General features: G+C 41.3%; 1 protein-coding gene across 4 annotated transcripts; it reads left to right on the top strand.

Moving 5' to 3' along the window:
• The first annotated feature begins 749 nt into the window (after window positions 1-749).
• vgll3 (vestigial-like family member 3) lies at window positions 750-15,081 on the top strand. 4 transcript variants are annotated; one of them, XR_013888646.1, is made up of 5 exons: window positions 750-913; window positions 3,091-3,340; window positions 4,487-4,975; window positions 8,160-8,275; window positions 13,442-15,081. XR_013888646.1 is itself a non-coding variant. In XM_080203585.1 (4 exons), exons 1-4 carry the CDS (start codon window positions 797-799, stop codon window positions 13,471-13,473), a joined length of 891 nt encoding a protein of 296 aa, XP_080059711.1. In that variant the 5' UTR covers window positions 750-796; the 3' UTR covers window positions 13,474-15,081. The 4 variants fall into 4 exon arrangements, 1 of the variants encoding a protein (XP_080059711.1); XR_013888644.1 differs by having other exon boundaries at window positions 3,088-3,340; XR_013888645.1 differs by lacking the exon at window positions 13,442-15,081 and adding an exon at window positions 12,772-12,819 and having other exon boundaries at window positions 3,088-3,340.
• Window positions 15,082-17,003: the final 1,922 nt, after the last annotated feature.

Here is a 17,003-nt window from a genome sequence, read left to right as displayed (position 1 = left end):
CTCTATTCTCTCTCCAGAGGCTGTCAGAGCTGCTGACATTTTCCTGCATGTTCTATTGTCGATTCAAACCCCTCACCGCTGTGACTCCGAGGTCGTACGCGAGCAAGGTGTCTTTCAGAGCAGTACCGCCGCCTTGGGCTGTTAAAATCTGCTTCGATTGCCCTAACGCCCGTGCGTTGGAAATTGTCCACCTTGCATCAATTTGGAAACTCGGTTCTGGCCGCCTTTATTGAATAGGCACTGACCCAACACATCACAATCCTGCCCACAGAATAGAATCAGCTGAACTGATCCAGCAGCTTATCCAGTGTGGTTGCAATGCCATGTAAAAATAGCTAGTGCGCAAAAAAGGAGAATTTTTGCGGGGGGGGGGGGAAGTAACACTGTCTAAATATTGAGAAATGCTTCAGTATTGAGGGTGGGAGGGGCTTGCTGCTGTGCTGGCCAATAGAAAAGGGCAGGGTCTTGTCCAATCAGGAGTGGGGCAGGCGGAGTTGCTGATGTTCCCATCAATCAGACCCCAAAACTTTCTACAAAGAATCCCCGGCACCGGACAGGCGGAGGAGGCTTGTATTGTCTTAATGTTCAGAACTTTTTAACTCTCTCTTCTCCCCCCTTGCACCCCACCCCCCTTCTTTCCAGCGAGGACTTACAAAGCGAGGATGCAAGGGACGAGTCCCTTCTAAGATTGGAGCACTATCTCCCACCCCCCTCCACTCCAATCTCTCCCCCCCCCCCCTCCCCACCCCTCTACCCACCCAACACAAATGCGAGTGGTCGGAAAGTGGGGTCGGTCATGAGTTGTCTGGATGTTATGTATCATCAGTCTTATGGAGCGCACCAGTACTTTCCAGCAGCCGCCGCCGCAGCAGCCTACACCACCGCCTGTTACCGTCACCATCAGTCACAGCAGGTAAGGGCAGTGCCAGCCTTACCCCCACCACCAACCAGGCGGGCATCTGATTGAGACAAGCGAGGTGAAGGGAGGGGAGGGCGAGGGGGTGGGGGGGGAGAGAGAGAAGGGGAGGGAGAGAAAGAGAGGCGAAATAGCAGCTGCCTTGTAAACTGGCTGTGAGTCAGCTGTCAAATTCCGCTGCGGTTTCTTCATTCCGTTTGACAACACATGACGCGACCTCTCGGATATGTCTGACAAGATTGCTCTGAAATTCTCTGCATAGCAGCCCGTGGGTCGGAGGGGTGGGTGTGTTTCTCTCCCAGAGTTTCAGCCCTCAGCCCAAAAGCACTCGCAGGAATGGAAAACCGGGGCCCGTCTCATTTGTCCATGTGTTATCCCCAAGAATATATTTCATTCACACACTCCCCGTGTGTGCAATTGTCAAGATAAAACAGCCCTGCTTTGATTAATGTCGAAAGAGTTTCCCACCTGATCAAAGGATCACTTCTAAAAAAAATTAAATGAATCTAACTTTATTTTTCATCGTGACACTCATACATTTTGATTTCTGTCTTTTGGTAAAACACCTTCTGTGTGTAAAAAAGAGATCCTTGGAGCCTGTCTGACAATTGTGCGGTGCAAAAGTTACAACCGAATACAATTGGAAATGCATCTGCTGCTCATTTTGCAGTAATAGTGAAATCAACACAACAATTGCTGGGGGAGAAACCACCCCCCCCCCCCACTCCCCCAGCGGGTCTGGCAGCATCTGTGCAAAAAGAGATGGAGAGAAACAGAATTAACTTTTCGAATTCAATATGACTTCTTCAGAACTGATGTTGGCATCAGCTTTTTTTTTGTTTGGAAAAGGCCCTTGGATCACTCCCTCAACCCGGGACAGATACTAAATCAATCAACAACTGTACCTCTAGTAGGTACTGGAGTAACCCAGTGTGAATCAGTGAACAGTAAACCACCATTAATCCAACTCACGTGAATAAAGCGAGTGAGTGAGGATCGAGCTGCAATTTGCAGCAGTGATTTGGATAAGGTGTAATGGTAAAATGCAAATGCTGCCACGCTAAACTCATTCAAGATGTGAATAGTTCTGTAAGCAGACAGGCTAGACCACAGTAACAAGCCGTGGGAACACGACATTTTCAAGGGATTGACACTGGATATGAAGGGGAATGATATCCCAGCAGCAGTGAGCAGAAAAAGTTTTTGGAATCTTGGAGGTCCGGCCCTTTTCTGTTATTTAAGGGATTGGATTTTTCATGACATCCTACACTGTACACGTAATGCCGAGGTAAATAAGTCCCTTATAGTTTAAGTATCAGTGTCACAAGTGGGATTACATTAACACTACAGTGAAGTTACTGTGAAAATCCCCTAGTTGCCACACGCCAGCGCTATTCGTGTACACTGAGGAGAATTTAGCATGCCTAATGCAACTAACCAGCACGTCTTTCAGACTGTGGGAGGAAACCACAACACCCGGAGGTAACCCACACAGACACGGGAGAATGTGTAGACCTAAATCGGGACTCGAATCCAAGTCCTTGGCGCAATGAGGTAGCAGTGCTAACCACTGGGCCGTAGTGCTGCTTATGGCCCTTTGTTATCATAACTCGGCCTTGTAATCTACACTGGACCCTAATACATTTATATCACTAAATATACAAATCATAGTTAATATCGACTATATAGAAATAGGATTTAAATATTAATCCGTTCAGCAAGTTTTGTCATCTCACTGATATATTAGTTTTTTTTGATTTGATTTATTATTATTGTCACATATATTGGTGTACAGTGAAAAACATTGTTTCCTGCGCGCTATACAGACAAAACATACCATTCACAAAGTACATAAGGGAGAAGGAAAGGAGGTTGCAGAAATATATTATTAAAGGATAGAATTGGAATTGAAGTGCCACTGTACATTCAGAGGACTTTCTGTATCTCTTTGGACAAAATCTATAGGAAGTTCAATTTGTGAAGCTTTGATAAGGAAAGCGGGTGTTGTATTTTGTATTTCTAATAATGGGACAGTCCTTTTGTAGGCACCGTGGGGTGCAGTAAAAGTGCAACTTGCTCGCGGAGTGGGAGAGTGGAGTTCTGGAAGGGAAATTTGTGTCCTAACCCTTGTTGCCCAATTGTGTCTGAACTGCCACTTGTTCAACTTGCAGCAGAAGTTAGCCCGGCCCGGCAAGATGCAAGAGTCGATGGAGAACAACCCGCCCAGCAAAGAAAGCGAGAAGGAGCAGCCTCCCGAGGCCGAGTACATCAGTTCTAGATGCGTGCTGCTCACCTACTTCCAGGGGGACATCGGCGCCGTGGTGGACGAACATTTCAGCAGAGCCCTCAGTCAGCCCAGCAACTTCCACGGCAGCGACAACCCGAGCTCAAAGCCCCAGGCTTCCTCCAGCTCCGTGTGGAAAGGTAGGGCAAGCAATCTCTGCAAGTAAACACTGCCACTCTAATGAACTGATGGTCGCTTATTTAGCAGCTTATTGGTCAACAGTTAGTGTGGGGAAATGTTGAGGGATTTACTGAGTGTGTAAAGAGATTGGACTAAATGAGAAACTTGACCAAGGAGTACTTATGGTTAGCGGAGGAAGATTTACACCTATGAATATTTATTTGTAGCAGGTTCAAAGAGAATGTTAGTTTTAATTAGAGTGTGACATCTGGGACAATATTTGACCAAATTATAGACCCAATCCAATATTATTTATCATACTCATATTGATAAATTAATACATCCTGCGAACAGCAATAAAAGATTTTGTGGTGACAGTGGGATTATTGAATGCTCTCTATTTGATAGTTTAAAGCTCGGCTACCCCTCTTTGGAACGGGATCGCATTTTTTTGCCTTGACTCGCCCGTAACAGAGAGTGCAGAATCCATCCAGTTTTAATCACACTGTGATAATAATAATATTACCTGCTCCCGACACACTGACACCTTCTACCCTCGCAACTCCCCTGCCCTTCTGCTAAATTTAATTCTCAGTTTATTTTCGATGTAGTTTTAATAAGCGGAGCCTGCCTTTTTACACCTTTAATATTTGCTTGGCGTAACAAGGTGCCAGTGGAGGCAAAATGGGGGAAAGGCTGCTAACTAACTGATCACTGGGGAAGACTTCCGATCAGCTAAAATCCGACACTCTGCGCCCACTTGCAGTTTCATGCCGTGTGGGAGATTTATTCCACTGTCAACACTGTTGTTTTCCCCGGGGCTCGGTTGAAGTGAACCTTTTGCAGAGATCCTGAGCGGTAAAAGGCTTCAGGCTGTCCGGAGACTCACTGTAGTGCATGTCAACTTCGATTTCTTTAGGAATCCAGTTACACCGAATGCCCCATCACAATCGTGGTTAGCTGTGATTGGGAAGATTTATATTGGATGTAGCTTCTACCTCTTGCATAATAGTTCAACAAACAACCTGCTATTGCCTGTATTGATCCCAGTTGTTTGCAGTCACTCTGACGTCCATCCGACTATTGTATATGTACAGTAGAATTTTGCACATTACATTCAAAGGATCTGGCAAATTTTAATGTCCTTATTTTTTCCCCCTTTTCAGAAGGATCGCCATTCCCTCCAAGTCAGAAGAACAATTTCCCTGCTTCTTTCTGGAGCAGCACTTACCAAGCCCCAGCACCACCGCCTCTGAATGCAAATCACCCCGAGATCTCTACTGCGTCCGGTGCGGTGTTTCACTCCCCAGATCCCATGGCTTGGCCCGGACATGGACTACACCAGGCCAGCGCCCCGCCCTCCGCTGCTGAGCCATGGCCCTACACACTGGCGTCCCAGGGGAGTTCCAGCTATCCGCTTGTGCATGAGGTTTACCCACATATGCACCACCCACATGCCCACGCCCACCATCACAGCCCACATCTCGACCCGTGTTATGGCTCATTCTTGGTACCATCAGTGAGGGCAGCCAGGATTACCACAGCGCCAGGTGAGATCACAAAGACGGACCCTACTGCTCCAGCTGCTGGTTCGTCATGGACTGGAGCTTTTCATGGAGCGCTTGAAATGGCACAAGCAGTAAACTTTGATACAGGTAAGGAGGAAGCCATTCCCCTGAAATTATTAGTAGCCAGGTATATTGGCAAGGTTTTTATTTCTTAAAATTTTCGTATCTTGTGACTTTAAATAACGATAATATTTTCATCAAAGTTCTGGTGTAATTAAAAAATTGAAATGCAGGTATTGAATTGAATTACATCAATAGCATTTATTCAAATACTTTCACATTTTAGCAAAATAAAGAATTCAGGCTGGATCTGATGAAGCGACATGAACCATCAAAACGAATTACTCAGCCCATTACCTCTATACTGGCTCTTTCCCAAACCAATCCATTCCCCTTCTCGCTCCCTATAGTTTTTCCTTCTTTCTTCCAATTATAATTCAAATTTTCCTTAAAAGATGTCTTAATCTCTGCTTCAACTATTCCTGAATAAAGACATTTTTCTAACTTGTCTCAGACTTTCTGTTAAACTGATAATGCCTCACTATTAAATTAAAACGTTAAAGTTTATTTATTAGTCACAGGTAGGCTTACATTCACACTGCCATGAAGTTATTGTGAAAATCCCCTAGTCACCACACTCTGGCACCTGTTCGGGTACGCTGAGGGAGAATTTAGCATGGCTGATGCACCTAACTTGCACATCTTTGGACTATGGGAGGAAACGGGGGCACCCAGAGGAAACCCACGCAGACACAGGGAGAATGTGCAAACTCCACACAGACAGTGACCCAAGAACAGGAATTGAACCAGGTCCCTAGCACTGTGAGACAGCAGTGCTAACCACTGTGCCACCGTGCTTCTTAACCAAATGCAATATTATAAAGCGCATAAATATATATTAGCCCATTATCACTAACGTTTCCCAATCTTAACATCCTAATTCATCTGTTGGCTTTAATATCCTTTCCATAATAAGATAGTCAAAACTGCATATACATTATCACTCTAATAGTAGCATAAATGTTGTCATCTACAAATTTGTCATTACTTTTTTATTCTTGTATTCCACAATCACATTTCCATATCCCCAAATGCTGTTGATTTTAATAATACTTTATCTACCTGCATTTCCATTTTAAAAAAAATGTCCTTGAGTTCCTTGACTTGCCCAGTCCTCCACATTCTTCAAAGTTTCCACTGATTATATATTGCCATTGTGCTCCCACATCAAACATATTACTTCATACTTCTTCACATTAACTTGTATTTGCCTGGTGTCTGCTATCTTCCTAAAATATTTTGGCCATTCTTCTTGCTGCTTGCCAAATCAATGTTGAATCTTCAGAAAATTCAATATAATGTTCCTGGGTCCAAATCCAAATCATCTGTATGTAAACCAGGAACAAAAATAAGACCAAGTATTGACTCCACATCAGGGGAACTCAACCTTCTGCTTCCCTCCAGTGTTATAAAGAAATAGTGAATCCCATAACACACAAAATTTTTTTTGTGTATAAAAATACTACCCAGAGCCCCTGCTGTCCCCGATACCCAGAAGTCTCACAACACTAGGTTAAAGCCCAACAGGTTTATTTGATAGCAAAGGCCATCTCCTGGTGTGGAGATGCCAGTGTTGGACTGGGGTAAGCACAGTAAGAAGCCGCACAACACCAAGTTAAAGTCCAACAGGTTTATTTGGTAGCACTAGCCACAAGGCTTCAGAGTACTTCTCCTTTATCGGGTGAGTGGGAGTCATGTTCACGAGCAGCCTTGGCTACTCCCGGTATCCAGAGCCCTGACTGCCCCCGGTACCCAGAACCCTGGCTGACCCAGTACCCAGAGCCCTCTTTGCCCCTGATAGTGGGAGCTCCCACTTTCTGGTGTTGATATCAGCTGTCTCCTCTGGAATCTCCTCACAGACTCCTGGGAGGCCCTTCATTTGAGAGCCTCTACTGTAGCAAATATCACTTGATTCCATTCTCCAATTCTATGCTAATTTTGTTTTCCGTGTATCAAATTACTTTGTTAAAATGATAACCCATTTCCTCTTATATCTGAATTGTTGCAACAAATCTCCTGTCAGACAAATTACTGACTGCCTTCTGGAAAACTATACCCTCCACAGCTACTGGGCTCTCTTGATCTATCCCATAAATCATTTATTGTAAAACTTTATTACATTTGTCAAGAATTGCATGTCTTTAACAAATCCATCCTCACTGTCTTGATAGATTCCAAACAGCCATAAATTCTGTATTAAACTAAAGATTCTAAAAGTTTTCTCTCTAATGACTTTAGATGAAGAGGGCTTTTATCCATTCTTCAACAGTATAATTAACCACCAATTTTCATAGGTAGGAATGGCAGAAAAAATGTACTTAAACGCTCTTCAATCTTCTGTCTGATTTTCTTCAATTAACTAGGATACATGTAGTTCATCTACTATTCCGTTAATATTTTCAGAAGTGTTTCTTTACTACAATCATTTATGACTATTATGCCCTACCTTTGTCTGAATGCACCAGCAATCTTACTTCCATCTTTTTCTTACTTAAAGGTTATTTATTAGTGTCACAAGTTGGCTTACATTAACACTGCAATAAGTTACTGTGAAAATCCCGGAGTCGCCACACTCTGGTGCCTGTTCGGGTACACTGAGGGAGAATTTAGCATGATCAGTGCATCTAACCAGCATGTCTTTTGAACTGTGGGAGGAAACCAGAGCACCTGGAGGAAAACCATACAGTCAGAGGGAGAAGGTGCAGGCTCCGCACAGACAGTGATCCAAGGCTGGAATTGAACTCATGCCCCTGGCACGATGAGGCAGCAATGTTAACCACTGCACTACCGTGCAGTAACTTCATGCAGTAATTTTTCACAGTAACTTCATTGCAGTGTTAATGTTGAGCCTATCTGTGATTAATAAATAAACTTTAATATTTGTAGAAACTCAGACAATGCTGATAATTTTTAACCTCACTCTTGGACTGTAACCTAGCAGAACAGATCACTCACTCAATTGCTGAAATCAGTGGATTGAAAATCAAGCATGTTCTGCAATAGATTCATGATCCACTCTCAGCTTAGTGTCCAGGCAGTCAACATCAACCATTCCCAGCATAGCAAATATCTCCACAATACTATCAACCTCAACAAATAGATTCCCTCTTCATTCTTTAGTAGTTTAATCTGTGCTTTAACTATTCCTTTCATTGTATACACTTATCAAAACCTTTTTCTTTGATAACTGACTCTGTGCCATCCTTTTTAGTTCAGAACAGGGTGAGAGAAGATAAGAAAAGATAAATGCAGTTTTGTTTTTTAATTTCAAATGAAGCTTCCACTGTGTCTGAGTAAATAGTCACTATCCACTTTGGATACTCATCCGTAAGTATGATCTGGGTTCCCTCTGATGATGAAGTTGATCTTGTCTAAGTTGGAATGGATCTGGGTCGGTAACTATTCAGTGCCTATTTTGAAAGGTGGACAGGTTATGTCAGGTAAGGGCAGAACCAGGATCATCGGCCCACTCCAATGGCCTTCTGGCTTTCACACTCAAAGATCAATTATTCTGTAAGATACAATTCAGCAAGTCATTATGAGTAAATAGGCTGTGAAACTTGGTGCAGGGATGCCAATGCACAGTTAATGCACCCAACACAAGGAGCACAGCAACTTCATATTGCCTGCTGTTCTAACCATACAGCATGCAGACAGCTGTCATCATGCTGTTGCTTTAACATAATTTAAAGCAAGTCCGCACTTTTTAAAGGGGGATCCACTGTGGCTGGAGCAGGTGCTGTGAGTCCTTTGTGAGCTGAATCTGATCAGGGATATATTGATCAAGGTACAATTGGAAAAAAGTGGGTTCCAAGTCTGTCAGGCATTAGGGTGGAGTCCGGTGTGTGTGTGTGTGTGTGTGTGTGTGTGTGTGTGTGTGTGTGTGTGTGTGTGTGTGTGTGTGTGTGTGTGTGTGTGTGTGTGTGTGTGTGTGTGTGTTTAGGGTTGGGGGGGTTGATGGTGCTAAATTGGGAATGATGTCCTGTATCCATATGGGGCCAGATAGTCCTCCAGACGCACACTCTGAAGGCAATGGGTGTAGATAGCAGTGGAGGATAATGATGCTTGGCGCCCAACATCTCACATACCAAAAATCTCTATCATATTATATCTCTATCGTAACAATTCGTATTATATAGAGCCTTGAACATCATGAAGCAACCCAAAATACTTTACAGTTCATCCTCATCATCATCGTCAACCTGCGTCATGTTCCACCAGTAATGAGGCAAAGCTCTTGTGATCTGAGTGGCCATGTATAGGAAGGGGATGACCACAATGAAGACTTTCACAAGACTAAAGGAAGTCTTGATGGGTCTGGGTAAAATGGTTCCCAATCTTCATCAAGTTTCTGGCAGAGTTGATTTCGACCCCAGCTTTAGTTTGGGGACTCGGGAAGAGAATAAAGCAAAATTTGATGTGGAACCACATGGGGCAGTTAACCAAAAGTTTGGTCAGAGGCAGGCTTTATGGAGCATCTTACAGAGAGCTAGTGAGGCGGAGAATTTAGGGATGAAATTTCAGAGCTATATTGCAGCTGAAAGTGCAGCCAGAAACAGTGGAGAAGCTGAAATCAGAGATGATCAAGAGGCCACTGTCTTGTAGAGTTATGGGACTGGAAGAAACTGCAGAGACAGGGAGGTGTGAGGGCATAAGGAATTTAAACAGGAACCAATGCAGGTCACTGAACAGAATGATTAGGAAGTTGATTTGTAAAGAAAAGGGCAGCAGAATTTTGAAAGACTTCAAGTTTACAGAAGACGTAAGAAGCTGGCCAGAAGAGCACTGGGATATCATAGAGATAGTAAAAGCATGAATGAGGGTTTCATCAACAGATGAGCAGAGGCTCATACCTAGCATTCAATTGCTCCATGGCACCTTCACATACTTAGCACCGCCACATGTCTCACACCCATATCTCACAAGTGACACACACTGTCGGCTATTCAACCATGACAGCCACATCATCCAAACACATTGCACCACGCTGAGTGACAAAATTCGCTCTCTCTTGCAGGAAATGCTGGCACACAACTGGTGACAGCAGGAGTTAAACGGAGTGGGACCAGTATGATTGCATGTCTTAATCCCTGGGCATGGTGCTGGCCATTTTTGGGACACCCGTTGCCTGGTCAGTGGAAGGACAGAAAGTATTAAAAATCAAGGTGTTCTCACACCGAAAACTCTTTCTCACATTCTGCTCAAGCCTTATCCCACACCGTTTTCCGATTTACAATCTGCAGATGGGATAAGCATGCATCTCTTACTTTCCCCTTATCCCACATCACAGCCATATCTATATGCCTTTATCCTTTCAGAGATCCAAGAGGTGCAAACTGACCAGGCAGTGAAGAAACTGCATGAAGTCAGTAATGATGAAAGCACAGCATTATCACTTGTTTTCACAACCACAATCATTAGCTCAGATATTGGCTCTGCACATGAATTAGAAGATATTATAGAGGTGCATGGTAGCCTACAACCAGGGACAAGGAATAATATAGATGCCAACTAATCAGAAGGGAATGCCGTGGATTCTGCTATTGATGACTCAGTGAGCACCTCAATGGGGCACCCTACAAAGGAATGTATATGCAACAAAGTGCTTGGTCCATTGGAAAGCCTGCTAGAAAGCTGGTGATCAGTGTTGAGTCCAGTTTTGTACATAACATGGAGCCCATCCTTTCCTGTATGAAGTGGTAGCATCATCCATCAGCACACCTGTGGACTAGATGTCTCAGATTCCATTGTAGCGCAAGCAACTTGGGCCAAAGGTCTGAGTGGTGCTGTGGAAGCTCAATCTGAAGTCACATAAGCTCAGACCCTTGCCACCATGGCTGTAGATTGCAATGTAAAAAGGGGCACAACACCCAACAAGGATGAAAAATGAAACTATACAAACAAGTAGGGTTATTGACTCAAATTTCAGATTATATATACAAAAATAATTGGAAAAAATATCTTCAACAAGGTATATGTACACAATGATAATAAAGTATCTAAGTACCACCAAAGAATATAGATGAACATCAAGTAGGAACTAATGGAATTCCGAGGAAAAGGAACAAATGTAGTTTTTGTTGGAGATTTCTAGGGGCAGGAAGAAAGGTAATGAGGCTCAAGGGTTTAGGAAGAGAATTCAGAAAAGGAAAAAAAATCTGAAATAAAGTTTATTTATTAGTGTCACAAGTAGGCTTGCATTAACACTACAGTGAAGTTACTATGAAAATCCCCTAGTTGTCACACTCTGATGCCTCTTCGGGTACATTCAGGGGAGGAAAATTTAGCGTGGCTAATGCACCTAACCAGCACATTTTTGGAGTGTGGGAGGAAACCGAAACACCTGCAGGAAACCCATGCAGACTCTGCACAGACAGCGACACAGCCGAGAATTGAACCCGAGTCCCTGATGCTGTGAGGCAGCAGTGCTGACCACTGTGCCACCCATGATAAGGATTCAAACCTGAAAATAAATATTGCTTGTAAACCAATTTATCAAGTTTTCCTCTCAAAAGTAGTATGCAAGTGTTTATAATGACAATTTGCTCTCATTAATATGAGAAAAATAATAATAAAAGCAATTAAATTGCCTATAGCATATGTGATGTAGCATTTTGCCACGTTCTTATTTATTTAATTAAGACATTGAAAGCACTCAAATAAAAGTCCGTCCTTTTAGTTCTCATAATGGCATGTTCTTTAATTGAATTGAAGAGCTGGATAATATGTTTTGGTGTCCATGCCCTTGCAACTCTTTAGTTGGTTACTAGGAGTTGTGACTGACCAGTTTGACCAACTCATTGTAAGAGTTCTCTGTCAAATTTTGAAGTGATAGTTAATCCTTAGCTGATGCCCCAGCTTGCTGGAAAAAAACAAAATGATAACCTCCCCATGGAGGGAATTCTTGAGGAAAATCCACGTTCCATCACATTATGACACAGTATTGTATCAGTGTACCATATCTGTGTTGCCAAGCGTGCATATGTAAAATTTACGCCTTACCATCGCATAAAATATTTTGTTGAGCGCTGTTAAGAGAATGCCTGCAATCTTTTCACAATTCCTTTCTTCCTTTGATAAAGTTTCAAATCTATTTTGAACTTTTGCAAGTGTCAAACCAAAAGTATAATGCAATTGTACAGCAATATCATGCTAATACATCCATTTGATTTCCAGGCAATAAGAAGCAACAGCTTAAAACAAACATACGTTCTTGACTTTTTGCATTTCTTAATAAACTTAGAATCATAGAATCCAGATAGTGCAGAAGGAAGCCATTTGACCGATTGCGGCTGCACCGACTCTCTGACAGAGTATCTTACCTGCCCATCACCCCACCCTATTTCTGTAACCCCACATATTTACCATGGCTAATCCATCTAACCTATACATCTTGGGACACTATGGGGCCATTTACCCTGTCCAATCCACCTAACCTGTACACCTTTGAAGTGTGGGAGAAAATCAGAGCACCTGAAGGAAACCCATACAGACACGGGGAGAATGTATAAACTCCACACAGACAATCACCCAAGTGGCAATTGAACCCGTGTCCCTTGTGCTGTGAGGCAGCACCATGGTGCCTCCCTAAACTTCTTTTATCATTTTTTTGTCACAGATTTATTCTGTTGCTATTTGACTATTTGTAGGTATATTCTGGTGAAAGGAGGTTGAAGAAAATCACTAATTTATCTGTAAAGCTGGAGTTTCTCACCTAGTAGCTTCTTACATCATTAGATCTGAGCTATGCCAATGATACCAGTTCTGGTTTTGATCTCTTCCGAACATCAGTAATGCAATTTTATCTTCCTCTTTTGCTGCAGTAGAGTACATTGTTGACTGAACCTTTCCTATGCTGTGAAAATCCTAAGGTATCTTAGAATTAAGTTGCGTGAGGTTTCAAATGTTTTTCTCCTTTTTATTTGTAAAAAAAGAGATAAGATCATTTTAAGATCATTGCTGGTAAACAGTAAAACTATATTTCGAGATTGGTTTTTAAAACATAGCTTTGTTTTCAATTCTTGTAAGGTTTCTGCATCAAGATTTTTAAAAAATTGTTTATGGGATGCAGGCTTCACTGGTTGTGCCAGCATTTATTGCCCCATCCCTAAATGTAATTCAGAGTCAATCACATTGCTGTGAATCCAGAGTCATATATAGGCCAATCCATGTAAAGATGGTAAATTTCCTTCCCTAAAGGACATTAGTGAACCAGATGGGTTTTTACAACAATTGACAATGGTTTCGTACTCATCATCAGTATTTAGTTCCAGATTTTTATTGAATTCAAATTTCACCATCTGCCATGGTAAAATTCAAACCCCGGTCCCCAGAGTATTACCTTGGGTCACTGGATTCCAAGTCCAGTGACAATACCACAATTCCACTGCCTCCCCATAAAAGCAAAGGACCTGTTTGATTCTAAATCAGCTTTGCTTATCATTGGTTTTATAATTTTGTCAATTAAATGTCCGTATTTAACCTTGATTTCAGCTCTTTGGTACGGCGGATCTCTCACGGGTTGATGAATAAAATGCACCTCTGGAACCTGAAGGAATGAAAATGATGACCCAGAGCATTTGCTTTTGACCAACTATCTTCAAGAAATATTATGATGGAAAACAAGGGGGATTCTATGAGCATCTACTCTGAGCAAGCTGGCAAAATGTTTGAGAGAAAATGAAAAGTAAATTTGTAGAACCTATCAAGATCTCAGTGATGGAAGTGATTCAATAATTATTGCTACAGCAAGATAATACGGCTACCTATTTTCAACATCTAGCGGTGGGTTTCATAGCCTGGTTTGTGTAGAATTTGATGGTTTTGGAGGACAATTAGCACAACTTGTTGGGTGAATATCTGCTTCAATTAAATTTTATAAGGTTGAAGCACTGGGTGGAAAATTGTATGAGGCACAACAGAAAAATTCTTTTATTTTTGTGGTTAAAAAAGTATGTGAAGTATTGGAGTTTTTTATATAAGTGTCTATTACTCTGTTCAAGTTAAAAATGTAATGTGACTGTACCAGGGATTTCTGCATTTTTTCTTGATTTCTTACTTATTTAAGTATAGTTAACCATTTGTGGACTGCAGTAGCACTTTTATCATGTCTTTAATCCAAATTGGAAGGTCTTTCATTTCATTTAGTCTGCTATAGTAATATACACAGTGGTTCTACATTTCCTTGGTATTTTGGATATAGGTTTATCTACATCATTATCACAAAAAAGGATAGAAATACGTATTTCTTTGCAAATTAAGATAGCATTTTAACAAAACCAAAGAGAAAAGAAAAAGGAGACAGGATTTTATACCAAAAGTATCCTCCCATCTTTAGGACACAAGCCTGTCCATTCAGAATCTACAAGGTTTATTTTTAGAAAAGCTAAATGGTTGATCATTGTAAAATGGAACGGTTGATAAATTGTGCATTCACTTTTAATACTTAATTAGACGCTAATAGAACTCTCAATCCATTTTCATGTCCTTATGTTAAGCCTTTAATTGTTCTATCATAGTAAGTTTTGTTTTGGCCTCGTTGTAAAATTGAATCTTTTAAAGCCATTTAAAAAAAAAACTTGTGTGGTGACAAGTTTAAAAGCTATACCAAATATCCGAAAGGAAGGTGATAAAAGTTGCTTTCAATTCCTAGGGAGGCATAAGACACACCATTTGTCATTGTATTAACTCAGAGATCGTTTCAAAACAGATCTATCAGATCATATTAGAAACCATATTGGGTATGATGAAAAGAAAATAATGCACCCACGACTCATCTGCTCTGGAGCAAACTGCAAGTAGCTCTGAAGGGAATGAATGACGTTTCGCATCCAGTTTTATCTCCCACCAGTGTACGACTTGGTAACTTTATCATCTACTATCAATTCCCAAAGTTTTTTTTGGTTCAAATTAGACGTTGTTTCTTTTTTGAATGGAGGCAATCAGGATTCTGTGTTGAATATATTCTTTCCAAGATGTTACATATGTTGTTCTCTGTTTATAATAGAAATGCGTAAAGTGAGGCAAAGGCCAAGAGAAATTTGTGTGGCAAAATTTTCTCAGTGAACTTGTTTCAGTATTATTTGTACAGTAAACTGTAAAACTCATTGCTGATGTTAATAAAAAGAATACTTGCGGAAAGCATTGCTTACAATTCGAATCTGCATATTTTTGCGGTGATTGTTCAAGGGAGAATTTTATTTTAACTCAAAACTCATGCTTTGTGAAGACAACTTAAAATTGCAGGTAATGATGGGACACTGTTAAATCTCTTACCATACAAGTTGTATTTTCAATTGCAAAGTATATAATCAAATAATTATGTTCTAATAGACAGCAACAAGTGTTAAGCAACACCGCCGTCCCCACCGCCGTCCCCCCCCCCCACCCCCGCCTCCGTTTCCATACATCGCAAGTTATATACACACAATTAGGCTAATTCTAGAAGAATAACAACTCCAGTCAGTTTCAGAACCAACAATCAATGTAATTCCCCCAGTGGTGAAATTGCTAGGGATCAGATTTAAACCATCTGCAGGGACATACAAAAAAGCTTATTATGAATTTGTTCTCTGTTAAAAAATTTCAGCAGCTGTCATGTTTTGTGTTAATGGGCAGCTTTTATTTTACGTTCAAACACTGCAGACAGGAAGGATTAAACTATGGCAACGATAGACAGAGGAAGAATGAGCCGAAACTGAACGGTTATCAAAAAGAAGCATAATACTTGCAATAAAAAGATTTTCAACTTTCTAAAGAGGACTCAATCTAAGTATGAGTAGGTATATCTAGATTGAATACACACTCTCTCTCACACACACAGTTTGGCCATTTCCAATAGCAAAGAAACGCGGGATTTTAGAGTATCTACCGCAGTGAAAATTATATTAAAGTGTTAACTCCAAAATCAGACTTATTTATACACAGCAACGGCTACCGAATAAGAAGGGACTTGATCCAACCTTCCAGTGCAATCATCTGTAACAAATACTCCTTTAGGTCCACAGTCCTTGATAGCATTAAACGACAGCACTAAACTCCTTTGGAGTTTTGTTCTTTGAATCTGGAGTTCAGTTTCATTCAAATATTCAGATAAATTTAATATTCAGATAAATTCAAATATTCAGATAAAGTTCATTCGGCTTATTCAGTTTCATTCAAACTTACACGTCACATACTTCACGTCTAGATATATTCCACTGGACTTCTGACTAATAATACATTAATTTGATCATAAGCTAGATGTCAAATTTTCGAGATACGAAACGAATTACTTAAAGCAAGACTCAACATTCTTCCGGTGACGATCCGTAACTATCTGAACCCTTCATGGAAATAACATATCCATTCTAAACAGACAGGTGATAAGTAACACTTGTCAATGATTTAAACGTGTTTAAACCAGGGCAAACGTGTTTACACCATCGAAATTCACAAGTATGCCCTGTTACAAATATCCACTGATGCTACTCGATTAAGGAAAGTAGCAATGGATAAAGTGCTGCACAAATAATACACAAGGTAAGATCATACAGGTTGGGGTAATAGCTTGGACCGAGGATTGGCTATAACCAACAGAAAGCAGAGCGTGGGGAATAAATGGGTCTTCTCCTAGTTGGCAAGATGTAACTAGTGGGGTGCCACAGGGTTTGGTTCTTGGTCCTCAACTGAGCAGCAGGGTAGGCATATTGATTAGCACTGCTGCTTCACTGCGCCAGGGAACTAGGTTTGACTCCCAGCTTGGGTCACTGTCTCTTCGGAGCTTGTACATTCACCCCATGTCTGTGTGGGTTTTCTTCTGGTACTCCAATTTCTTCCCACAGTCTGAAAGATGTGTTGGCCAGATGCATTGACCTGAACAGGGCCGGACTGTGGTGACTAAAGGAATTTTACAGTAACTTTATTACAGTTTAATGTAAGCCTTGCTTGTGACTAATAATGAATAAACTTTCTTTTGCAATCTATATTAATGACTTGGAATGCAGGGGTAGAAGTCAAATTTGCAGATGCCACTTAAAAAAGTTGGGTGATAAAGTTGCAATGAAGAAATAAAAAA

The sequence above is a fragment of the Carcharhinus amblyrhynchos genome, chromosome 15 (assembly GCF_965287045.1).
Source record: "Carcharhinus amblyrhynchos chromosome 15, sCarAmb.v2.hapA, whole genome shotgun sequence".
NCBI classification, from domain to species: Eukaryota; Metazoa; Chordata; class Chondrichthyes; order Carcharhiniformes; family Carcharhinidae; genus Carcharhinus; species Carcharhinus amblyrhynchos.
The sequence above is the reverse complement of the archived record's forward strand: the minus strand, read 5'-3'. Positions and strand labels throughout refer to the sequence as shown.

Excerpts from the sequence above, each read along its gene's own strand:
- vgll3 (XM_080203585.1), top strand. The coding sequence starts at position 797 with ATGAGTTGTCTGGATGTTATGTATCATCAGTCTTATGGAGCGCACCAG. Across the intron at positions 3,341-4,486 it reads CTCCAGCTCCGTGTGGAAAG|AAGGATCGCCATTCCCTCCA; the intron begins GTAGGGCAAGCA and ends CCCCCTTTTCAG. Across the intron at positions 4,976-13,441 it reads AGCAGTAAACTTTGATACAG|CTCTTTGGTACGGCGGATCT; the intron begins GTAAGGAGGAAG and ends CCTTGATTTCAG.